The sequence below is a fragment of the Geotrypetes seraphini genome, chromosome 12 (genome assembly GCF_902459505.1).
Source record: "Geotrypetes seraphini chromosome 12, aGeoSer1.1, whole genome shotgun sequence".
Lineage (NCBI taxonomy): Eukaryota > Metazoa > Chordata > Amphibia > Gymnophiona > Dermophiidae > Geotrypetes > Geotrypetes seraphini.
In genome coordinates this window covers 88,142,797-88,168,920 of record NC_047095.1, presented here as the reverse complement: position 1 = coordinate 88,168,920, position 26,124 = coordinate 88,142,797, and the positions used below count along the sequence as shown (strand labels likewise).

Below are 26,124 nucleotides of genomic sequence, written 5' to 3'. Positions count from 1 at the left end.
TTAAATAATTTACTAAAAGAAAAGTCTATTAATAAGACGGACTTGTGGAAATCCACTGCTTATTCCCAGGAAAAGCAGCATAAAATGTGTTTTACTCTTTGGGATCTTGCCAGATACTTGTGACCTGGGTTGTCCACTGCTGGAAACAGGATATTGGGCTTGATGGATTTTCAGGTCCTTCTCAGTATGGCAATTCTTATGCTCTTATGTTCTAAGGCAGCAGAAGTGGTAATAATGGAAACAATTAACACAGTGTGAACTCATACACCTCAGTAGTCTCTGCATGAATTTCTAGTCCAAAAGAATGAGGGAACAGGTTGTAAACATTTGACTCTCAGCCCCCATGCTGACTGCCATTACTCCAAAACGTAAAGGCACAGCTCGGTTTCTGCGACTCCATCCACTGATAGTGTGACCTTACTTTATGTCCCAACCCACAGTTTGACCACCGCTGCTATTAAAATGAGTACACTAACTGAATAACTTTCTGTGGAAATGACTTAAAAACAGAGTATTACAGAACATTATGCAGCTGGGTTATCTAAACCTTACACAGATGAACAATATAAAGGACTGTAATCCTTACTTTAACAAGCCCCTCATGCAGACTCCTTAGACCCTCCATTCCTCACTTCTACAAAGATTCAGACTCCCTTAAAAACAAACTTTTCACGAGGTACTATATAACTAAATTGTTGTATAATAAGATCCTGCTCTTCATGCAAGGTTTGACATACCAGGAAATAGAGCAATTTGCTCCAATCACCTGAAATTGAAGTAAAACTGCAATCTGTGCTACAAAGTGCTTCACAGTTCCATACACAAGACTCTACTCACTGAAGGATCCAATTTGAATCGCTTTTCTTCAAATCTTTGCTTCTGCTTCAAGATGAGTTCATTCACTGAAGATAAAAAAAAAAAATCACATTAAAGTAGCAGGAAGAAGCAGACTTTATGAGCAGATGCAATGGGGCAAGGAAGAAAGATTTCCCATTTCTGGTCTATTCAAATGGGAGAAATAGATGAACTAAGCAGCTGCTCTGGAGGTTCACAGAATTCTCCCTAACAAAATTTAACAATTTGAATTTTCAAAATTGGATTACTTCCTTCCTATATGTATTATCTTCTGCAAAAAGGCTGTCTTTTCTAGAAACCCTTACAACCATTATGCTCCTTCTAAACAGGTTCAAAGGAAATAGTTTTATTTAATTATATATCATGTTGCTGCCCATTTGGCCAGAGAACAAAGTGTGAAAGATAGAGGGCAGGGTAAATTCCTTTTAATCTAGATAGTGGGCAAACTGATTAACTACCATCTGTCACATCAAAACAATATCCAAAGCAGACATATTTATATTATAAATGGAAAAATTGAAACTCACCTAAAAAGTTAGGATACAGATGGTCAATGTTATCTACAACGTAGTTACATTTTGGGCATCTGTTATTGTCTTCTAGACTCTGGTGAATACACTTGTAACTGAACAAGAAAGGATAAGAAAAGCATAGTGAATAAAAAAAAATTTCTACCAGGCCCAGAAATAGTTTACTTTTATTTATACCGTATATAGAGGCAGGGAGTAGCTATTGAGTTGCCTTTCTCCTTTTTGGGCTTTTGATTTTTTTCAATATTCAATATTGAGATTCAGGACTCCTTGATATTGCATACAGAACAATAATTTGCTCAGCAACAATCAGACCTATTTTCTGCATGATATGGCCACATGAAAAAAATTGCAATAATTATACCTTATGGAGATAATATGTTTGGCCTTCATTTGTTTTCGAATTCTTAAAATATATAGTCATTAAATTTTGAAGATGTATGGCCAGCATTTTAAAAAAAGAGCTTATAAGTATGCCTTTTTCATGCTGCTACCCAAGGATACCTGATTTGTTTATTATTTATTTAGATTTCTATCCTGTCCTCCCAACAGCTCAGAACAGGTTACAAAAGGACATTCACAGTGTAGGGAGAGGACATGGGACTATAGAGAACAAAAGAACTAAAAAAGGAACAGAGGATACTGATAGAAGCATACAAGGGGACAGTTTCCTAACTATAAAGGGACGGGAGGTTACAGATAGTAGCTTTCAAAGGGGTCAGTTTACAAGGAGTCAGTTCATTCAGTATCTTTGACAAAAAGGAAGGACTTTGTTACTCTCCGAAAGACCATTAGCGAGTCCAGTGACTTGATCTGAATAGGCAGTTGGTTCCACAGGCGTGAGATAAAGTGGCTGTATGAGCGTTTGCTTGCTGATTCTAGTTCGAGAGATCTTCCTGAGGGAATGCAGAGTTGTGTCTCCGAGTCAGAGCAGAGGGAGCGACTGGGAAAATATGGTTGTAGCTTGGTTGCTATGTAGGTTGGGGTTTTGTGGTGCAATCTTCATGGCAAGAGGGTCGAGACTCTGAAGGGTCTTCATAAGGCGCCCTCCAAGGACTCTCACACCACCAGCATCATATGTATGAGCATTGTGTTCGACTGAAGCAGAGAGACAGAAACAACTGCAATGCCTCCCCAATAGCATCAATGAGGCTAGGGAGGCTCTTCCTTCCTAAATAGTTGAATGACTAAGCATAGCCTTTTGCACTTGTGATGGTTTAGAGTCCCTCATAACCATCAGTTTTCAAGTAGGAAGGATGAATCCAGACTTTCCAGCACCAACAAGAGTCCCATCTTAGGACCCACCCAACTCGAATCTGCTCTGAGCTACTTTGCCCATCTGCACATGGCCCCTGAAGCCCTTTGCATCCCCATCCCCCAAAAAAGCCAAAGAGTAGCACTGAATTGCATAAGGGCCCCTTAATGAGGAGTACTATGCTCTGAATCTAGTCTGAAGGTGAACCCCAGAGTCCTCCACCAGCTCTGATGTATCCTCACTCAAGGTCCCCCCCTTCCCCTGGGGACTACTGCACCTGCTCACAAAGCACTGAAGGTGGAGTTGAGAAGAAAATGGCTGCCATTTCTACAAAGCCTGTCGGGTAAAAGGGTTGAGAAGGCTGGTCAGAGGTAGGAAGAGCAGCTCCAATTGGGTCCGTTTCCACCGTAGGTAAGGTGGGAAGCCCAGATCCTTTTTTTTTTTTTTTTTCTCGGAGGACCTAGACTGGGCTCTTGAAGACCGACTGGAAAGCCTTTATCAATAATAATAATAAAACCCTTAGCAGCGCATGCGCAATTAAAACTACGTGCCTGTGTGCCTCGGCATGCGCAGTAGAATAATCTCGCCTTCTGCCACCGATCACCTGTTCCGGCGTCAGCTGATTTCCTGCCTTCTTCGTCGACACCAGCTGACTTCCTGCCTTATGCTGGCTATACACTGCCAGGACTTCTCTTCATCTCACCCCCGGACCAGCAGTGGCAGCTCAGTGGGATTTTAACTTAGTCACAGCTGCCGCTAGCTTTAGTTTAGTTTTAGCCGTGGTTTCATCAAACAGCTGGGGGGGGCCTTTGCTAGTCCAGCCCATTTGAATGATGTGAAGCGGGCGGACCTAGCAAAAGCCCTGAGGCTGCCTGATGAAACCACTGCTAAAGATAAACTAAAGCTAGCTGATGCTGGACAGGGGAGAGGTAAAAGGAAGGGAGAAGGGGTACTGCTGGATAGGGGGAGCAGGGAAGGGGTACTGCTGAACAGGGGGAGCAGTAAAAGGAAGGGAGAAGAGGTGCTGCTGGACAGGGAGAGCAGGGAAGGGGTACTGCTGGATGGGGGAGGTAAAAGGAAGGGAGAAGAGGTGCTGCTGGACAGGAGAGAAGGGGTGCTGCTGGACATGGGAGGTAAAAGGAAGGGAGAAGAGGTGCTGCTGGACAGGGGAGAAGGGGTACTGCTGGACATGGGAGGTAAAAAGGAAGGGAGAAGAGGTGCTGCTGGACAGGGGAGAAGGGGTACTGCTGGACATGGAAGGTAAAAAGGAAGGGAGAAGAGGTGCTGCTGGACATGGAAGGTAAAAAGGAAGGGAGAAGAGGTGCTGCTGGACAGGGGAGAAGGGGTACTGTTAGACAGAGGGACCAGGGAAGGGGTACTGCAGGACAGGAGGGAAGTAAAAGGAAGGGAGCAGAGGTGCTACTGAACCTGGCAGAAAGGAAGTGAAAGGAAAGGTGCTACACACTGGAGGTGAGGGTGAGATGGTGCATGGGGAGAGAGCATGTTGGGTTGGGAGGTGGGAAAGTGGGATGCCACTAAGCGAAGAGGCAATGACAAGAGAGAGAAAGTGTGTAGGAGGCAGAAAATGTTGGACATGGAGAGGGTGAGATGGATGGGGAGAGCAGAAAGGAGAAATGTTACACTTGGGAAGGGGGAGAGGCAGCGAGTGAAAAGTTGGACTCATGAAGGGAGCGAGAAATAGATGTTGGTTGGGGGAGGAAAGGAGGACCAGAGAAGCATGCAGGAGGCCCTGGAAACAGTTAAAAGCACAAAAAAATAAAGTCAACAGACAACAAAAGGTAGGAAAAAAGATTTTATTTTCAATATAGTGATTGAAATTTGTCAGTTTTGAGAAAGGAAAGATGTTAAACTTTAACTGAGGGCCACAGAAAAAATAGGGTACTTGGATGGCTGCAGAAAAAATAGTTAATGTCTTATTAAAGAAATGACAATTTTGCATGAGGTAAATACTCTTTATAGTTAAAGTTTAACAGTTAAAGGAAAGATTTATAAACTATAAAGAGTTTTACCTCATGCAAAATTGTCATCAATAACACAACAACCTAAGTGAAGGTTGATGGGGAAAGGGGAAATGGAAAGGGAGTTCTATGGAGGTGAAGGACAGAGAAAAGGGGCAGATTCTTAAGTTGGTGAAAAAAAGTGGACATAGGGAAGGTAAAAGGGGAAATGGGAGCCTGAATATAAGACATAAGACGAATAGCCATACTGGATCAGACTAATCTATTCTAGCACCCATTAATGTAATGGGCTTAAACACTAGTGTAACAATAACAAGACAAATAATGGGCACTGATGATGTTGTTAGCTCCCTAGATATTTTGTGGAATTAGCTACTATTGTTATTTGATATGTGCTACACAGATTTGGCTTCTGATTGATTATGAGGCTCATTTTCAAAGCACTTAGATACACAAACTATCATAGAAACCTACAGTAGATTGTATGTCCAAGTATTGTATTTTTCATTCCATAAGACGCACTTTTTTCCACCCAAAAGTGGGTGGAAATGTCAGTGCGTCTTATGGAACGAAGATACAAATTTTGACACACCCACCCCCGTACCTTTTTAAAATTCCCCTCACCGTAGCTTTTTAAAGAATTCATGGATTCCATGGTACCTTTATAAACCGCTTTTTAAAATGAAAACCAACCCCGCCCGCCGTACCTTTTAAAATTCAGCTAATAGCCTGGTGGTCCAGTGGTGTGTCGGCCTTCAGGAGCGAGTTCTCTGCGCTCCTGCCTGGGCCGTGCTACTTTCTGAATGGCTGCCCAGTTCTCGCAAGTCCCGCGAGAACTGATGGCAGCCATTTAGAAAGCAGCACGGCCAATGCAGGAGCGCAGAGAGCTCGCTCCTGACAGCCGACACCGCGAAGACTCCATGGACAGCGGTTTGAGTCCGGCTCCGCTTCGCTTCGCACTATAAGTGCTACAAGCGCGCTTAGACCAGGCCCATGCTAGGTACCGCCAGGGGAGGGTAACCCTTCACCACCGCAACCGACTGACAGGAAAAGAAATCAGCAACCACAGCTCTGGAGGATAATAAATCCCTGACGCTGCACTCTTCTCCAACGGCCCCTTCCCCTCAGGGCCCATGCTAGGTACCATCTGAGGAGGGAATCCCTTCAATGCTGCAGCTGACTGAGAAAAGGATGTCAGCAACTGCGACCAATGTTAAACAGCTCCAGGGGGCTAACAAGACACCTCCCTTACCGCTTTGTCTGAAGCCAGTGTATGGACAACACAAAGCCCGAGAATCCTGCTTCTGCAAAGTAATCCTGCAGCACTGTGAATGCCTTGCAGTACTCAATCTTGACACATCTTCTGAGATTTAAAAAAAAGGTACGGGGAGGGAGGGTCCTGCCTGCCTGCCCTGTCCCGGCCTACCACTAGACCACCAGAGGAGGTCAGAGTGCAGAGCTTGGCAAGGAGAATGGGTTTGGGTCCAGAGCCTGGCAGGGAGAATTTGTGTAAGAATATTTTTTTCTTGTTTTCCACCTCTAAATCTAGGGTGCGTCTTATGGTCAGGTGCGTCTTATGGAGCAAAAAATACGGTACTTTGAAAATATATGTCCTTCTGTTTCATTGTTATTCTACTTTGAGCAATCTGAAAAGAGGGGATTATAAATAAGTTTAGATTTAGATTCAAATTAGACTGTCTATCTAGCATACCCTGTGATTACTATACTGATGTTATACAATGAGCAAGATATTTCAAATATTTCCTCAGTTTCTTTTTTCTCCATCTCTAGAACAGAGTTCTTCAACTGCCGGTCTGCAGAAAATTCCTGTCAGTGCGCGCAGGGCCAGCGAGATCGGTGTGCAAAATTCCTGCCGGTCTGTGAAAGGCCGGCGAGAGCCTCAGACAGTAGCTTCCTCCCCTCCACTCCCCTTCCAGCAGCTCTCAGTACTTGCCTGCAGCAACGATTCAGTTAGGCAGCCTTGGGGCTTTTGCCAAGTCGTGGCCCGCCTCTGATAATGCAACTTCCTCTTTCCTCAGGGACAGCGCGATCCATCAAAGGACCCAAGGCTGCCTAAGTGAATCACTGCTACAGGAAAGTACTGAGAGCTGCTGGGACGGGAGCGGAGGGAAGGGGAGGAAGCCACTGTTGGAGGCTGGGAAGCTGCTAGATAAAGGGAAAGCTGCTACTGAACCTGGAGGGAGGGAGAAAGAGATGCTGCTGGGAGGAGGTAAAGGGAAGGGAAGAGAGTTACTGCTGGATAGGTGGAGGAGAGAAGGGAGAATGAGTACTGCTGGACTGGGGAGGAAGGAAAAAGGAAGGAAACAGCTGGAAGGGAGATTAGAGGAGGGGAAGGGGTCAGGGTGGAATGGGGAGATCAGATGAGGGAAAGGGGAGAGACAGGAATGAGAAAGTAGAGAGAGACTGATGCTGGGAAGGGGGTCAGCAGAGAAATAAGGAGAGAGAGACAAATGCTAGAACTGGTATAGGAGAGATAAAAATGAAGAGAGCAGTGAAGCTGGAATGAATCATGTAAAAAGGAGAGAGGGGGCACAGGCTGGATGGAAAGGGGAGAGGGGCATAGAAAAAAGGCAGATACCATATGGAAGAGGGAGAGGGCAGACATTGGACGGAAGGGGCAGATGCAGAATTGAAGAGACAGAGAGAGCAGACGCCGGAAGGAAGAGAGTAAAAAGAAGATGAAAGCAGAAACCAGAGACGGCAAAAGGTAGAAAAAAAATAAATTTTATTTCTATTTTGTGATTAGAATATATCAGATTTGAAATGTCTAACACCAGCTCTAGCAGGATGCATAACTGGGGACTGCAAAGCCCAGGAAGTGGCTTAAGGTTCTCTCTGACCATTTTTATCTCTATTTTGTTTACTTTGTTTAATTCTATCTTTAAATTATTTATTCATTACTTGTTGGAATATTTCATTTCTATCTCTACCTTTACCTGTCTTTTTATTTTTATTTTTCATACTGTTTCTTCAGGTACTTTAGTTAGATTGTGAGCCTTTGGGACAGTTAGGGAATTTCTAAGTACCTATCTTATTTATTTAGTTTTTATTTATTGTATCTTTAATGCATCATTTTTGTAAACCCCTTAGAAACCTCACGGTTATTAGTGGTATATAAGAATTAAATTAAATAAGAATTGCCGCTGCTGGGTCAGACCAGTGGTCCATCGTGCCCAGCAATCCACTCCCGTGTCGGCCCTTAGGTCAAAGACCAGTGCCCTAATTGACTCTAGCCTTACCTGCATACATTCTGGTTTAGCAAGAACTTGTCTAGAATCCCTGGAGGGTGTTTTCCCCTATAACAGCCTCTGGAAGAGCGTTCCAGTTTTTGACCAATCTCTGGGTGAAGAAGAACTTCCTTACGTTTGTACAGAATCTATCCCCTTTTAACTTTAGAGTGCCCTCTCGTTCTCCCTACCTTGGAGAGGATGAACAACCTGTTTTTATCTACTAAGTCTATTCCTTTCAGTATTTTGAATGTTTCAATCAGACCCCTCTCAGGTGCCCTAGTTGCACTCCCTAACACTGTTCCTGTTATGTGTGACTGCGGTATTCTGTTAGCATGATATTTCTGTGTAGCATTCTGTAATAATTTGGCTTATTCAATTGTCTTAATAGTAGGAGGGAATATATGTGATGGGGAGGGGAGACAGGAGTTTTGTTGATACTTGTTCTGCATTATTTGTATTTATAAAATGACATTTGAACAGAATATATTTTTTTTTATACTTTAATAAAATACATTCAATATAAAATCATAACTGAAGATTGTGCGGATGGGATCAGATGGTTTGCAGGGACCAAGCTCACGGGGACAGGGTGGAAACAGGTTTTTTTTATTTCAGTCTTAGTAGTTTGCCAGTCCACAAAATAATTATTTTATTTCCGCTGGTCCATAGGTATAAAAAGGTTGAAGAACACTGCTCTAGAAGATACTCTTGAGGAAATTGCTGACCTATAGATACAAAGGCTTATTAATTTTCCATTTCTGAGAAAATCTATTTACAGGTTCATTGCACCCCTAAGCTAAAATTATATCTTACCTGATAATTTTCTTTCCCTTAGTCACACAGCAGACAAATCCAGATGACTGGGTTGTATCCATCCACCAGCAGGCGGAGATAGAGAGCACTAAGCTGTCCTCTGGCCACTTAGTATTATCAATATCAATGCTGAAGGATCCTAAAATAAAAGGCAGTACCAATCCTCCCTCCTCACCTGTAAATGTACATTCTTTACCTATGGACAAAGAAAGAGGAAAAGGGGAGCTCAATCCACTGTTAGCCAACATAAATCAACAGCACGAGAGAAAGTGGCAGCACCCTACCATATAGGGCGGGCTCTGGATTCATCTAATAATAATAATTTTATTTCTTATATACCGCTATACCATAAGTTCAAAGCGGTTTACAACAAGTTACATACAATGAGAGTAAGAGATGTTTACAACAAGAAGAGATGTTTACAACAGGAAGTAAGAGATGTTTACAACAAGATACATACAATGAGTGTATGAGATGTAAGGGGAACAGAAAAAGTACTTTCTGGGATACAAATTGCAAATGGAAGAGAACAAAGATGGTTTGAATCAAAAGGAAGTATCTAGTCAGAGATGGGGTGCAGGGGAAAACAATTTGGGTGGAATACCTTTACAAATGGGAAGAAGGATGAATTAATCTAAAATCAAGAGAATTGGGGATTGGGATGAGGATATCTGAGGGGGATTGGGCAAGAATTGGGAATTAGAATTTGTTAAAGAGACGGGTCTTCAGTGATTTTCTGAAGTCGGCGTAAGAAGTGGCCTCGAGAATGGGTTTTACGAGCCATGTGTTCAGTTTGGCTGCCTGGAATGATAACATTCTATCTAGGAACTTCTTGTAAAGACATGATTTCTACTGTTACTAAGGGAAAGAAAATTATCAGGTAAGATATAATTTTAACATCCTTATCATCAGCAGATGATTCAAGACGAATGGGATGTAGCAAAGCAGTGAATTCTTAAGAAGAGACTCTGCAATCACCGCTGACAGAATCGATGCCCTGAAAGAAGCTACTGACCACGCAGCCACATCCATACAATAGTGTTTGGCAAAGGTGTACAGTGATGAGCAAATAGCTGAGTGACAGATTTCCTCCAGAGAAAAGGAATGCGGCTTTGCCCAAGAAGTTGCCAAAGCTCTAGCTGAGTGACCTTTCAGAGTGAGAAGAGACCTCCCGGTGCATACAAAGGCCGAACCAATGGCTTCTTTAATCCACTGAGCAATGGTGGCCTTAGAGACAGCCAAACCTCTGGAATGGCCTCCGAAGAGCACAATCTGAGTGGTGAAACTTATTCATGTCTTGGAGGTATTGACAAAGCACTCTCTGAACATCAAGCAAACAGAGTTGGTGAAACTGCTCCAGATAATCAAGTTTCAAGTTTATTATAAAATTCGATTAATCGCCTAGTCCAAATTCTAAGCGATGTACAAATCGATAAAAATTACAGAATTAGGGGAAACAAACATAACTAACAAAGGGACTAAATCTACTAAACATAATAAAAACCAACTTATACAAACATAATAAAACACTAGGAAAGAAATACAATCTGATTAATATAAAGAAAAACAATTAAGGTTAAGAACAATAGGAAAGGGAAGGAGAAAACTATCAGAAAATATAAAGATAAAATGAAAGTTGTAGGCAATTCATTTAGTCATTGAATACATCTTTAAAAAGAAAACCCTTAAGTTTGCTCTTAAATTTTTCCAAATAATCCTCCTCCTGAAAGGGAGAAAAAGTGGCCGATTCACATGAAAGGAAGAGACTACCTTTGACAATGAAGGCACCATATGAAGAGAGATACCCGCCTTTGAAAACCTGAAAAAGAGATCTCTACATGAAAGTACCTGTAATTCTGATACTCCGAGCTGATGCAATGCAGACATCAGGGTAAAGGCGCACACACCTCACTAGAGATGGAGCTGCTCCATGGACACACACCCAACAGCCAAAGAGGGTGTCCTGCACCACATGCTGTGAAGAATGTGGCTAACAACCATACAAGGGGTCAAACTTGCCCCCAGAGATGGCGTAGTATATACCATATTTTGAAACAGAGCTGTGCTCCCTTATTCAGCCACACCCAATCTCCATCGATGAATGGGTGTATGAAATCCCAAGACAGAGCTGCGGCAAGCACTCTGCCTCAAAAAATGGAGTTGTACCAAGTCAACCTCTGGACCAGCACCTTATATTTAGAGATAGGGATGTACCAAGTGGACAACCAGTACAAACTCTACATCCCGAGATGGAGCCATGCCAAGAAGCAGCCGGAGCCACGCTCTACATCCTGAGATGAAGCTGTGGAATCTGATTCCTCTCTCTCAATCCCAAGATGGAGCCGTACTAAGAGGCAGCCGGAGCCGCATTCTACATCCCGAGATGGAGCCGTGCCCGAGTGGATGCCTTTTCCTTGAATGTTGAAAAAGTGAAACAGGAATGTATAGACACGATTCAAACTGAGTCCACTATTTTGGAAAAACTCAATTTCTACAATAATTAAAGAACAAACTTTAGTTTCACTTAAGATTGAACAGATTGAGAACTATAATCGTCATTTAAAACTGTCCAAAAATTCCAGCTACGACACCAATTGAGGTCTTTAAAAATGTTTTGATAGAAAATCATTTTCCTCAAGATCAGATTCCACCAATAAATAAAGCTTAAAAAAAAAATTCCGAAATTAATGATGTACCTATAGGTGAGAATGTGGTTATTGAAAATGAGTTATAAAATCTTACAGCTGTTTTGGAGAATTCTTTTTCTGATATCAAGGAAAGAGCTACTTTAATTGTTAACTTTATTTCTGAACAAGACCTCAATTCAATCATGAGATTTTTCTTCAGAAAATCTGGAACCCTCTTTTTGGGGTCAACATTTATGGATATATCCTGACATAACTAAACCAACACAAGAAAAGCGAAAACAATTTCTTGTTATGAGATATGAGACGAGGAGGTTGGGTGCTAGCTATCTTTATGTTAGCCTACCCCTGTAAATGTATTGTTAAATATTTGGGTTTAAGATATGCTTTCATTCCCAATCATCAAAGATCTTTTTTCGACGTTAAGGGGTTAACCAGTGGTGAGGGTGGTAACTCTAAAATTTTGTGAAGACCATGAGGATTCAGCCATATAAAGTCTTTACATTGAATCTTATTGTTAAAAATGTATCTCCCTCTCTGCACTTTGAATACTGAGGTCTAAGGAAGAGAATTCCAATGTTCTTTTCTTTTTTTTCTTCTTTAAATTGCTTTCCAATTGGGAGTGATTAAGATTGGATATAACTATTTCTGGAGCAAGTAATTTTACTTGTAAATTTTTGATAAATTAATAAAAATAAATGGAAAAAAAAAAAAAGAGAATCCAGATGGGAAAAAGAACCCTCTCCCAAGACGCCCCCATGCCTGAGGAATTTGGTGGTAGAACAGTTCTCCTCTCAGATCTCCCAGTAGACCTCCCTCTATCCATAGGAGTAGAGTAACTGGCCAGAAGATCCAAAGGACTGACGAAACTGCCAAGATCCAGGCAAAGCACCCTCCCAGATTTTCCCATAGATAGCCATGGACTGTACTTACAGTTTGATGCTGGAACTGTGTCTCAGCTGAAGCACACACAACTTTAAGTACACCAGATACAAAACTGGTTGGTTGTCCAAACTAACCTCCAGCATACTGCACTCTCTCTGGGTTTTTATCTCTCGGGAGGGGGGTGGTAATGTGAGGAGGGAGCAAGGATTGCAGGGCAATTCTCAGAAGAGGACCCACCAGGAAGGGAACTGGCACCACCAGCTATACCTTGACATAGGCACCTCCGCTCAATTGAAATGGCGAAGCCAAACAAAAAAACATAATGCTCTGATAGTTACTCATCACATAGAACATAAGTCACCAGTTTTTTTCATCTGAGATGATGCGTTTTGAAACCAATATACTTGAGTTTTGAAGGGGACAGAGGGGTGTTTTTATTAGAAAGAGAAAATTCTGGATATACACCCTATGATCTTATCACCCATACGCACTGGTTGACAGCTGGACTATTTAACTAAAACTTAAACTTTATATTTTCAGACACATTTTGTTTTTATTATCATCTTACTTCATTGTTTAAATTAAACGAACATACCAAAGTTGTTGACTCTTGTACTTACTATCTGCAGTTCATCATTCTTGACTATATGTGACATCATTAACACATAACAGCTGAATTAAATTCATCAGTTCCTTAAGTTAGATGTAACCTCATTACAATGTTTTACCATAGAGCACGATGTCTCCCCAGATATTCTATTTATAAAAAGAGATTTGCTGTGGCGGAATATTAATCAGAGCTGATTTATGGAGATGGTGGAAGGTTAATGCACGGAAGAAGGTTGTGAGCCTGCAAGTGCCCCTGATGAAGTAAATGAAACAGGGTACTATGTTGGGTAACCTCATGCTCTCAAGATAAGCACATCTGTATTTAATTTTTTATATACTGCTTGGACATTAATGAGATTTAGTAATTTTGCATTCAGTGATTATTTTGCTTTTCTTTTGATTGTTCACTTTATTGGGATTTTTATATAAAGTATATTCATATGCATACCGTGGAAAGGCATATGATGTAAGGGGAAATTGCCTCGGTGGACTTTATTGATTACCTTCCACATTTTGATATGCAAAGAATTAGAACAAAAGAACATAAGAATTGCCGCTGCTGGGTCAGACCAGTGGTCCATCATGCCCAGCAGTCCGCTAACACGGCGTCCCTCTAGTCAAAGACCAGCGCGCTAACTGAGATTAGCCCTACCAGCGCACTTTCTTGTTCAGCAGGAACTTGTCTAACTTTGTCTTGAATCCCTGGAGGGTGTTTTCCCTTATGACAGACTCTGGAAAAGCGTTCCAGTTTTTTACCACTCTCTGGATGAAGAAGAACTTTCTTTTATTATATATTATTTTATATACACACATATATGAAAATCAATATATAATAGAAGAAACACAGGGCAGGTTTTACTTTGTGGATTCTTGTTATAACTTCCCCGCTTTCTATTTTTTTTTTTTTTTTTTTAAGTTAGGCTTATTTGTTTAGAGAAATCAAACAGGAGCCATCTCTTGCAGGCCATGCTTCGAAGAAATTAGGAGCAAGCAAAAATCCATCCATCCACCTGTGGAGATAAAGAATACTGACTTTCCAGTAAGCATACCATCCTATATATGACAGAGCTCAGCTTGGTGCTCTCTATCTCTGCCTGCTGATAGATGGACACAGTCCCACTCGTCTCTGGATTCATCTGCTGCTAAGGAAGGAAAAATTATGTTCTTACCTGTTAATTTTCTTTCCTTAAGACACAGCAAATGAATCCAGAGACCAGTGGGATAGCACACATCTATCAGCAAGTGGAGATAGAGAAACTGATTAACAGGTGGTCGTATTGGCTGGCACGCCTCCTACAACTTCAGTATTGCTCCTTGCCCAAGCATCTGGAACTAGTAATATGCTTAGTATGTAAAAAAACTTTGTTCTCATAATTAATTTGAAAGGTAATAGAACTACCAAGTATAACAAAACTTCTGAAACTCCAAAACAGAAACCGAGATACAAGAACCAGAAAAGGGCAGGGCTCTGGATTCATCTGCTGCGTCTAAAGGAAAGAAAATTAACAAGTAAGAACATAATTTTTCCTTCCTTAGTAACAGCAGATGAATCCAGAGACCAGTGGGATGTAGCAAAGCAATTCTCAATATGGATGGGAAGCAGCCGCCTCCGCAATGACCAAAAGCAGTCTCCGCCCACGCTGCCATATCCAACCGGTAATGCTTAGAAAAAGCATCCTTAGAAGACCAAGTAGCCGCATGACAAATTTCTTTCAAGTAGCCATTGTTCTGGTTGAATGTCTGTGAATGTCTTTTGACAACCACTTTACTGCCATCCAGTAAGCGGAAACAATGGCCTCCTTGACTTATTGAACAATGGAATCTTTGGACACTACTATACCTTTGGCGCATCTCTCAAATAATACAAAGAGGTGATTTTAACGCCTAAAGTCGTTAGAAACCTACCTTTAGAGTAGAAGGAACCTACGTACTTCTAAGAATACTCAGTGAAGAGAAGTGCACCCCCCCTTCAGTCCTCCTTGCAGAAGGTAGAAAGGGAGAGAGAGCGCGGCTGACATGAAAGGATGATATCACCTTAGGAAGAAACTATGGTACTGTCAAAACTGACAACCTTGAAACTGTAATCCACAAGAAAGGATTCCTGCAGTACATGGCCTGCAACTAAGAAACCCAGCGGGTTGAAGCCATGGCCACCAGCAAACCTGTTTTCAACGTCACATCCTTTAGAGTCTCAATAGACAAAGGTTGCAAACAGGGCTTCTGTAAACTTCCAAGAAGTACGTTAAGACTGTACTGCGGATATGGCTTCTGAACAGGTGTATGAATATGCTACATTTCCTTTGTCAGCTGAACTACTTGAGGCTAAGAAGGAAGCGAAGAGTGAGATAGCTGGCCCTTGTAACAAGCCATTATTGTCTCTGGAAGTTGAAAAGCATTAAATGCTAAGCCCTTGGCTACACCGTTGTGCAAAAAGGAAGATACAAAACACAGAAGTCCGAAAGGGTGACATAGCCTGAGAACTACCCAAGAATTGAAAACTGTCCATATGCTAGTGTAAGCCATAGAATAAGAAGACTGTATTGCCTAGAGAAGAGTAGAAATAACCTGCTCCACATAACCCTTACACTTGTCAAGAGCTAGGCTGTAATACTAAAGTGGGGCGAATTTCCATGTTGATCGGACCCTAGGTGAGTAAACCCGGAATAACTGGGAATCTTTTATCCAATGAAAGATCCATCAGATCTGTATATCATGGACGGCACGGCCAGTCCGGAGATACCAAGATCAATGTGCCATGAAATTGAACCTCAGATGGCACACCCAGTCAAACATCAGCCAGGGGAAAACACTTAAAAAAGACAAAACAGAGACAGGAAAGAACCAACTTGGTCTACCCACTCCGACTCCCACTCTCTGGGAGTCTGTTGAAGAACATAGGAAGCTTTGGATTTCTAGATGAGGCCATGAGGTCTAGTTCTAGGAGATCTCGCCTCTATACAAAGAGCTGGAACGGCTGAGCGGACAATTCCCAATTTCCAGGATGTAGAAGACTTTTTCAGAGTGTGACCGGGCCCGTCCCTGAGTAAGTAGGAAACTGCGGCCCGGACCACAAGTAAGATTTTTAATACGCCTTTTATATGGCAGTGGAAGGAAGACCCGGATACCGGATTCTTTAGAATAAAGTATCAGGTTTATTACTAACCCAAAGTTCAAAGAAAATAAAACAGCAGAAGAAAAAACATAAACCATTCACTTCCGTTGGTTACAGTGCTTAGAGGGCCTCTCCCCCATTATACTCTTACAGTCCAGGTTCTATTAAGGAGCAAGATTGCACTTCCTTATCACAAGTAAAATCCCAGCCAACGTATAAGTCAGTTAATGCTTTCCTTGGCTCTTAGCCCCAGCCGGGCTGGATTGCTCTCACTCTGGACTTCACCTTTTACAAGCCTAGCTAGCTGAGCACGGCTTGCGTCCAGCCTTTCCTCCTCAGCTCTCTGCATTTGTTTAACACATTATTAGCACCTTGTTAACTCTGCCCGCACTGCTCATGCTGTCGGGTATACAAACAAACAATAGGAAACCGTTCTTCAGGAGTTTAACTTAGGACATGCAAACATCATATTCTCCAAGGTCCATGCCCTCTTCCCTTATCTCATTACTTAGTATGCTGTCCATTTCCCATTCACACTCCCGGGAACTCTGGCTTGAAGTTTCTTCACTTCTTTCTGTTTGTGCTTCCCCTCCCCCTCTCTGTACGTCTGCAAAACTATCTGCAGCTTTTCTCTGGGGAGGCTTTCCCAGCCCTGCTCTTTGGGGCTTGAGTTGCCAGTCACCATACCTCTCCAGGGCAGTAACACCTTTCCCTAGGTGTGGGCTTCTTGCCCTCCGTTCCTGCTGGACTTGAGGCACCCTCTGTGACCTGGAACCCACGTGAGTAGTTTGGCTTCTCAACCACTCCTTCTGGTTCTCCTCTCTCTTCACTCTCGTTCCGTCTCTAGTTTCCTCCCTTCTCCTTCCTCCAGTAAATTGATCTTTCCTATAAGGCCAACCCCGGGGTCTGACTCCACCCCCTTCTAAATTAGCCTCAGGTTGCTCCCTGCCTTCAGGAAAGGAGTGATAGGGGAAATCAGTGGTCTGCAGAGCCTTTCTTAATTGGCTCTTCAGCTGTGCTGGAACCTGCCTGGGCTTGCCTTCCTTTGCCTGAGCCAGCTGTCCTGACTCCATGCCTGGTTTTATCCAGCCTTGTGCTGCATTCTGGGGAGTTTTAGTAGTAGTTTTCACCGTGACAGGAGCTTCCCTGTCACATACCCCCCTACTTAAACCCCTATCGGTCCTTTCTTCCTTTACACTCTTAGAGGATTCCTCCCCTAATCGAGACAGAACATCAGCATTCTTATGAAGCGCCCCTGGCCTGTGTACTATCTGAAAATGATATGGCTGAAGGGCCAGATACCATCTGGTGAGGCGGGCATTACTGTCTTTCATTTTTTCCAACCACGTTAAGGCTGCGTGGTCCGTGACCAGGGTGAAGGACCTTCCCTCTAAGTAATATTTCAGAGTGTCAATGGCCCATTTAATAGCCAAGCATTCCTTCTCCACCGTAGAGTAAGCTTGCTCCCGGGGTAACAACTTCCTACTTAGGTACATGGTAGGGTGTTCCCTATCCTGGTGTAATTGGGACAGGACTGCTCCCAACCCTTCCTGGGATGCGTCTGTCTGTAGTAGAAATGGCTTCTTAAAATCAACCCCTTTTAATACAGGATCCTGACACAAACATTTTCGCAATTTTTCAAACCCTTCATCCGCCCTCTCAGACCAGTCCAGCCGGACAGGCCGATTTTTCTTAAGCATATCCGTGAGGGGAGCTGCCAACTCCGAAAACCCAGATATAAACCTGCGGTAGTACCCTACCAATCCCAAGAAACCCCTCAACTGTTTCTTGTCTACTGGACGAGGATAGTCCCTGATGCATCCTACCTTATCCATCAATGGCCGGATCTGCCCTTGGCCCACTTGGTACCCCAAGTATTTTACCTGAGCCTGCCCAAACCAACACTTCTGGGGATTCACCGTGAGCCCTGCCCTACCTAAGGCTATCAGGACTGCTTCCACCGCTCCCAAGTGCTCCTCCCAGGTTTGGGTAAAAATGATGATGTCATCCATATAGGCTGCTGCGTATTCCTCATGCCCCTCTAGCACCTTGTTGACAATTCTTTGGCAACTTGCAGCAGCGCCATGCAATCCGAAGGGCATACGTCGGAATTGGAAGAGCCCCTGGGGTGTCTGAAACGCTGTCTTTTGCTTCGACCCCTCAGCCAGAGGAATCTGCCAATACCCTTTACATAGGTCTAGGGTAGATAAATACCGCGCCCTTCCTAGCTTATCCAACAGATCTTCGATCCGTGGCATGGGGTACGCGTCGAATTCTGATATGGCATTGACCCCCCGAAAGTCTATGCAGAACCTTGTGGTTCCATCTGCCTTGGGCACTAGCACAATGGGGCTATTCCAAGGGCTGTGGGACTCCTCAATCACCCCCAAGTCTAACATCTCTTGCACCAGTTGCCTTACTTCCATCCGTCTACTCTCTGGTAGTCGGTAGGGCCTGCGCCGTATAATTCTCCCCGGAGCGGTAATAATTTCATGTTTCCCCAGTCTAGTGTATCCTGGCTGGGAGGATAATACCGAGCTAAACCGCCCCAATACCCTCCCCATCTGTCGTTTTTGGGCCTCGCTCAGCGTAGCCCCAATTTTGGGGTTCCCTCCTGACCCCATGTCAGCCACCTGGGGTCCCAATTCCCCATCTTCTTCCTCCCCGGCCTGGGTGTACAACACTGTCCTGTCTTTCCAGGGCTTTAGCAGGTTCACATGGAAGATTTGCTCCCGCCCCTTGTCATCCTTTACTCGGTAGTCTACTGCATTCAGTTTTTCTATCACCTCTCCAGGACCCCTCCACCGGGCTTCAAACTTATGGGGCCCATCAGGTATCAATACTACCACCCTGTCTCCTACAGACAAATTCCTCACCCGGGTCCTCCGGTCATAATAAGTCTTCTGTTTGACCTGACTTTTCTGGAGGGCTTGTTGGCTTAGCTTGGTCACTTCTCTCAGCCTTCAAGAAAGTCCGGTTAAGAAATTTATGGCTTTTCAAAAAAAATCCAAACCACGCTCGAATTGTTCCTACATTCCACACCACTGTGTTACCAGCTTGTGAACACAGTCCTTTCTGGCACTATTTTCCACTGCCAAAACCAGCTGTTGCTTTGCACACAAAAAAAAAAACCAACCTTCGTGTTTCTGTGGTTTTGCCGTTTTTTTTTTTTTCTCTTGGGGTTTTTCCTTTCCAACCTCTGGGCGTACTTCCTCCACTAACCTGTGGGCGGCGCGATCCCACCACTGCCACCAACTTCTTGTGACCGGGCCCGTCCCTGAGTAAGTAGGAAACTGCGGCCCGGACCACAAGTAAGATTTTTAATACGCCTTTTATATGGCAGTGGAAGGAAGACCCGGATACCGGATTCTTTAGAATAAAGTATCAGGTTTATTACTAACCCAAAGTTCAAAGAAAATAAAACAGCAGAAGAAAAAACATAAACCATTCACTTCCGTTGGTTACAGTGCTTAGAGGGCCTCTCCCCCATTATACTCTTACAGTCCAGGTTCTATTAAGGAGCAAGATTGCACTTCCTTATCACAAGTAAAATCCCAGCCAACGTATAAGTCAGTTAATGCTTTCCTTGGCTCTTAGCCCCAGCCGGGCTGGATTGCTCTCACTCTGGACTTCACCTTTTACAAGCCTAGCTAGCTGAGCACGGCTTGCGTCCAGCCTTTCCTCCTCAGCTCTCTGCATTTGTTTAACACATTATTAGCACCTTGTTAACTCTGCCCGCACTGCTCATGCTGTCGGGTATACAAACAAACAATAGGAAACCGTTCTTCAGGAGTTTAACTTAGGACATGCAAACATCATATTCTCCAAGGTCCATGCCCTCTTCCCTTATCTCATTACTTAGTATGCTGTCCATTTCCCATTCACACTCCCGGGAACTCTGGCTTGAAGTTTCTTCACTTCTTTCTGTTTGTGCTTCCCCTCCCCCTCTCTGTACGTCTGCAAAACTATCTGCAGCTTTTCTCTGGGGAGGCTTTCCCAGCCCTGCTCTTTGGGGCTTGAGTTGCCAGTCACCATACCTCTCCAGGGCAGTAACACCTTTCCCTAGGTGTGGGCTTCTTGCCCTCCGTTCCTGCTGGACTTGAGGCACCCTCTGTGACCTGGAACCCACGTGAGTAGTTTGGCTTCTCAACCACTCCTTCTGGTTCTCCTCTCTCTTCACTCTCGTTCCGTCTCTAGTTTCCTCCCTTCTCCTTCCTCCAGTAAATTGATCTTTCCTATAAGGCCAACCCCGGGGTCTGACTCCACCCCCTTCTAAATTAGCCTCAGGTTGCTCCCTGCCTTCAGGAAAGGAGTGATAGGGGAAATCAGTGGTCTGCAGAGCCTTTCTTAATTGGCTCTTCAGCTGTGCTGGAACCTGCCTGGGCTTGCCTTCCTTTGCCTGAGCCAGCTGTCCTGACTCCATGCCTGGTTTTATCCAGCCTTGTGCTGCATTCTGGGGAGTTTTAGTAGTAGTTTTCACCGTGACAGGAGCTTCCCTGTCACAAGAGGAAGTCTGTCTTAAACTCTTTTCCTGTCCCGTAAAATGAACCGCTGACAGAAGAGGAAGATTAGATTCCACCTAGAGAATGACACAGTGGCTGTTACCCGTGCGTAGCCACGGATAACCCACCAAAACGGTGAGGAAAAACCTGTGTTCACCGTGGCTACGCGGACTATGCCATTCACCGCCCCGTGGAGCGGTGAATGGCCTTGTCCCCGCAGTTAAGGGAAGGAATGCGAGCGGTCACCTATCACGTTCCCTCTCTCCTTACTGCTGCCGCTGAGTTTAAAGCGCTACCTACTCCCTCCCTGCCTGCCCCTTACCTTCATGGCCGCGATGTCTAAACTGCCTTCTTACAAAAGCCGGAGCGTCGAAGCTGCATGTGGTTGCCGTAAAGGTCATCTCTGACGCAACCAGAAGTTGCATCAGAGACCTTTCCGGCAGCCATATACAACTTCAAAGCTCCAGCTGCTGTAAGAAGGCAGTTTAGACATCGCTGGCCACAGGTAAAGGGCAGGGAGGTTTGTCGGACCGGGCCTGTTGTTCAGGGGGGGAGAGGGGGACGAGTGCATGGTGGAAGCGGCTAAGAGGTGTTCTCACTGCAGGAGGGGGGTGAAAGCGCCACGAAGGTAAGGGCAGGGAGGGAGGAAAGGTGGGGTGGAGAGGAAAAGACACTGAAGGGAAATGGGTAAAACAAGAGTGGGGAGAAGAACGCTGAAAGTACAGGGGGAAGACAGAGTGGGGAGAAGGACGCTGAAAGTACACGGGGAAGACAGAGTGGGGAGAAGGACGCTGAAAGGACATGGGGAAGACAGTGGGGAGGATGCTGAAAGGACATGGGGAAGATAGAGTGGGAGAAGACGCTGAAGGGAAATGGGGAAGAGAGATTGGGGAGAAGATGCTGGCAGGGAAGAAGACAGAGATGCCAGACTATGGGAGGAGCGGAGGGAAGAAGATGGGTGCCAGATCAATTTGGAGGGGGGAGAAAGGGATAGGCACAGTAACAGAGCAAATGGAAGACACAGAGAGAAGAGACAGTGGATGGAAGGAATTGAATGAGAAGATGAGGAAAGCAGAAACCAGACAAGAAAGGTAGGAAAATAATTCTATTTCTGTTTCTTTTTTTGCTTCAGGATAAAGTAGTATATTAGTTGTGTTGATAAAAATTTATAAACAAAGCCCTGCCAGCTGAACACCTCTTTCTCCAGTTCAGCAGCCAGAACTTTGATTTATAAGGAAGGAATAAGCTAAATATTGCAGTACTGAGGCTTGTATGGATGCTGCGGGGATGGTGACGGGGCGGTGAAGGAAATGGCGATGACGGGACGATGAAGGGAACGGTGGGCTGGGGACGGTGCAGTGACAGGGAAAGATTTTTTTCCCCATGTCATTCTCTAATTCCACCTATTGAAACAGAACCACCACTTTGCTCACCAACTGAGGAGTTAACGTACCTCTGTGGCTGTTGAGAAATACTATTGCCATGAGACTATCAAAACAGATCCTTATGGTCTGAAGCTCCTGGTCTGAAGCATGGTCTGAAATTCCTGAAGCGCTAGTTTGATCGTCCACAACTCCAGAAGGATGAACAAGCCCCAAGTCTCCTCTTGAGACCAGAGTCCTTGCACTGAGGATTAAAGGCACTGAGCCCCCCAACTTGACAGCCTGGCATGCTTGGCGACTATGAGCCAATCCAGCAAAGACCGTAGCATGCTTTTGAACAGAATGAACTTGCTAACTCATCAAATTATGCTGAGCGAAGCTTGAGGAGCCTACTGGATACTACGATTGGAGCCTTGATATTCCGGGAACCTCCTGAAAAAAAGCGACTGCTGCAGCGTTCTTAAGCGAAAGGGAGCCAAAGACCCCAGTGGGGTCGCTACCATGGACCCTAGCACCTGGACCCTAGCATCTGTACATAATCCATAGTCTACTTTTTGGTGACCAAAGAAGAAGGCAAACCTGAGATTGTAACCTGTTGGCCCAGTCTCTGGGCAGAAACACGTTCTGCACCTTTGTGAAGAATAATAACCGCCTCCCCCCCCCCAATCCTAATACATTCATTTATCATCGCAAAAATTGATTACTGTAATGCTCTATTCTTAAACATCACTCAAAAAGAAAAAAGGAGACTCCAAATCGTCCAAAATACGGCAATAAAACTTATCTAAAACGGCAAAAAATTCGATCACGTATCCCCTTTACTGATAGATGCACATTGGTTACCTGTTAACCATAGGATCCTGTATAAATTAATGTTCTTAATTTTTAAGACCCTCAAATCTAGTGAACCACTATTCATATCTAAATCATTGATCCCATACAATCCCCAAAGATCTTTACGTTCATCTGAGTTAAACTTACTATCAGTCCCTTCTTTAAAAGTTATCGGAACGAGAAGAGCGGACATCTTTACCGTCGCAGGTCCAAAATGGTGGAACTCTCTTCCCCAATACATTAGAATAGAACAAGATATTTCAACCTTTAAAAAACTATTAAAATCTTATTTGTTTAAGGATGCCTATGACCTTTCATAATTCTAACTTATCCATTTTGTTTTAATTAATATTCACAAAAGTGCTTTGTAATTTTTACCCTACCTTTTGTTTTTTCCTTTTTCCCATTCCCTTATTGTAACTACACCCCCTTTCCTTCTTTTCATGTTAGTTATTATTGGTTTATTATGTTTAAAGTTGTTTTATTATATTATGTACATCGCTTAGAATATTTGTAATAGGCGATCCATCAAGAGTTAAATAAACTTGGAAACTTGGAACTTAGAGCTCTCTGTAACTTTGAAGAAAAGAAATCAGCCATTTGCATCTGCTAAATTAAACTAGCTAGAAGACGTCCGAATCCACCGGTCGTCCAGTAAAGAATATACCTCTTTGCAACAAAATGCTGCCAGTACTACCATCATTTTATAAAATGTTCGTAGTACCTTGGCTAGGCCAAATGACCTCTGCTGAAACTTGGTAGCGCTACACAAGGACAGCCCAGTGAAGATAAGTGAAGTGGTGGCTATATGGGAATATTTAAATAATCTCACAGTTTCCCTTTGGAAATGTCTAACTCAGAGAAATTAATTGACCCATATGAGATCCAGCCCCAGTCTGAGCAATTACCCCTCTTGGATACTATTAATTAAATGAAATAAATTTCCTTAGTTTCTAAAGAATTGAAACTACCGCCCCAACTTCCAGTAACTCTTGAAGGGAATCTCACACCAAAGTGCTCTTTGGATGGTTCATACATGACAACACCAAGAAAGAAGCTGAAATGGGAAGAATTCAAAGTTGCAATCCTCTTGAATAATGTCCAAAGCCTCCTGACCCGACATTATTATGCTTCCCCCCACCCCCACCCCCACCCCCCACCCCCCTGCGCTAGAAAAAGTAAAGAGCTGTCAGAGAGAGTCAAGACTTCTTAAAAATTGAAGCAGAGAAGGTCAGGGAACGGACTGGACGAGAGCTGTAAGTTGTGTTTAGAAGAAAGTAATTCTCATGCAATGTAATAATGAACATGTTGGAAAAAATGAAAACAGAACCACGACAGAAAGGACTTAAAGAACTCCTAGGATTAACCTGTGGCAACCTCCGTTATCCAGAAAACCTAAAATCCACTACTAACTTCATGCCACTTTTTTTTAAAAAAAACCTACTGCCATTAAAGGGAAGACGCACGATTCGTAGTTTAGAAGCTGCATTCACCGCCCCATTGGAAACGATCTGCATCTTGACAGCCATAAAACAAGGCTCCCATCCCAAAAGAAAACTTTTGGGATGAATTCAACAGCCACATAGAAGTTGCCCCCCCCCCTATGAATTGGAGGAATATGAAACTTAGCCCTGGTTAGAAGTAGCTGCACAGCCGTTCCTGCTCTAACACACGCCATGACAATATGGCGACCTGAAAATCCAGTGAGATAAGCTGTGAAACCTGTAGGCGCTGGCACTCTAGCTATAGAAAAAGACAGTTTTGTCCTCAGCAAAATATGAAGTGCCATTATGCCCCTAGAAACTTCTCCATTCATTCAGTAATTATTTTTATAGTGCTACCAGACAAAAGCAGCGCTGCACAGAGGCACATAGAAGAGAAAAACCTTACCCTTTATGTACCTAGAGAGAGAGAAGGAGATACCCATAATAAGCATAGGGTACTCTCCTGCCGTTGACATCAATGTTCAGCGATTTGCCTTCTGCTGACCCAGCACGGAGACAAGCTGAGAATGGGCGGCCAAGGACAGAGTAGATCCTCTCTCATAAATTCATATTGCAGCAAACGAAGGAACTCGGGAGAAACACAGACACCGAGTTCGACCCCACAGCATTTCCCAAAGCCAATGTAAATTTCACAACGCATCTGACCCCGAAAGTACAGAAACTGTGGCAGACGCTAACCAGAAGTTAGCTGAAAAATACATTGCCTGAATGCTGCGGCGGACCCACCAGCGCATGAGTCAGCTGAAGAATAAATTGCCTGAACACTGCAGCGGACCCGCCAGTGCAAGAGCACAAGCGCAAGCCTCTTGCTCGCTGTAAGTTACCGGCTCCTTGAATAGCTTTTAGATAAAACTATCCTGAGCCATATGGTCAATTTTAAGACAGCCGCAGCATATTCTGCCAAAAGTGAGCTTCATTAAAACTGCATAAATGCGGCGGCGCTCCCTGCAGTGCACGATACCATGCACGCAGGAAGGCAAAGGCTCGTTTCACAGTGTGAAAATACCCTAGAGCCCTCCGTGTGAAGAATTTCCACACATTTAATTTGCACCACAGATTTCTACTGCCCTACAAAATTTAACTGTAGCAAGTATATGTATAAGCCAGTGTTCTTTACATTGACTAATATTGTACAGTTAATATCCTTTCGTCAATGTTTTATTCAATGTTTTTTTCTCAAACCACCTTTCTGGGGCGTCAGACATGCCATTTATTCGCCTCCATTCTGGCGACATAAAAGTCTTTTTGGCTATGACTCTGGCTGTGGCCTCTTCATTCGCCCACTACAAATAGCTTTTTTGTTTTTATGTTTTTTGCTTTTTAATTTATTTTTTGTAATAAAGTGCTAGTGCTTATTTTCATAAATATTGAAGTGAAAATAACTTATCTTAAAAAGACATTGTTTCCTTAGTATAATCGGACCAGGGACCTGTCAAATCGACATGTTTCGCCACCTTGGCTTTTTCAAGATTAAGTCCCCCTTTTCTTTTTCATATGACCATCCCGATACTAAAGCATTTTCGATCTACCAGGTAGATCGAAAATGCTTTAGTATCGGGATGGTCATATGAAAAAGAAAAGGGGGACTTAATCTTGAAAAAGCCAAGGTGGCGAAACATGTCGATTTGACAGGTCCCTGGTCCGATTATACTAAGGAAACAATGTCTTTTTAAGATAAGTTATTTTCACTTCAATATTTATGAAAATAAGCACTAGCACTTTATTACAAAAAATAAATTAAAAAGCAAAAAACATAAAAACAAAAAAGCTATTTGTAGTGGGCGAATGAAGAGGCCACAGCCAGAGTCATAGCCAAAAAGACTTTTATGTCGCCAGAATGGAGGCGAATAAATGGCATGTCTGACGCCCCAGAAAGGTGGTTTGAGAAAAAAACATTGAATACTACAAAATTTAACGGCATATAAATAAATTATCTATGTCTTTAATTACGCGACAGACCCGCAACC

General features: G+C 43.5%; 1 protein-coding gene across 5 annotated transcripts in view; it reads right to left on the bottom strand.

Annotated features, from left to right (window-relative positions):
• Positions 1-26,124, bottom strand: part of COP1 (COP1 E3 ubiquitin ligase) — a 468,098-nt gene that overhangs the window by 394,093 nt on the left and 47,881 nt on the right. For 4 of the 5 annotated variants that reach the window (XM_033917061.1, XM_033917057.1, XM_033917058.1 and 1 more), the window contains exons 3-4: positions 1,383-1,480; positions 838-902 (exon numbers count right to left, since the gene is read on the bottom strand). In XM_033917061.1, coding sequence (XP_033772952.1) covers positions 838-902; positions 1,383-1,480 — 163 coding nt within the window. Of the gene's footprint in view, positions 1-837; positions 903-1,382; positions 1,481-8,683; positions 8,761-26,124 lie in introns of those variants that run through there. The other variant, XM_033917059.1, reaches the window with a different exon arrangement.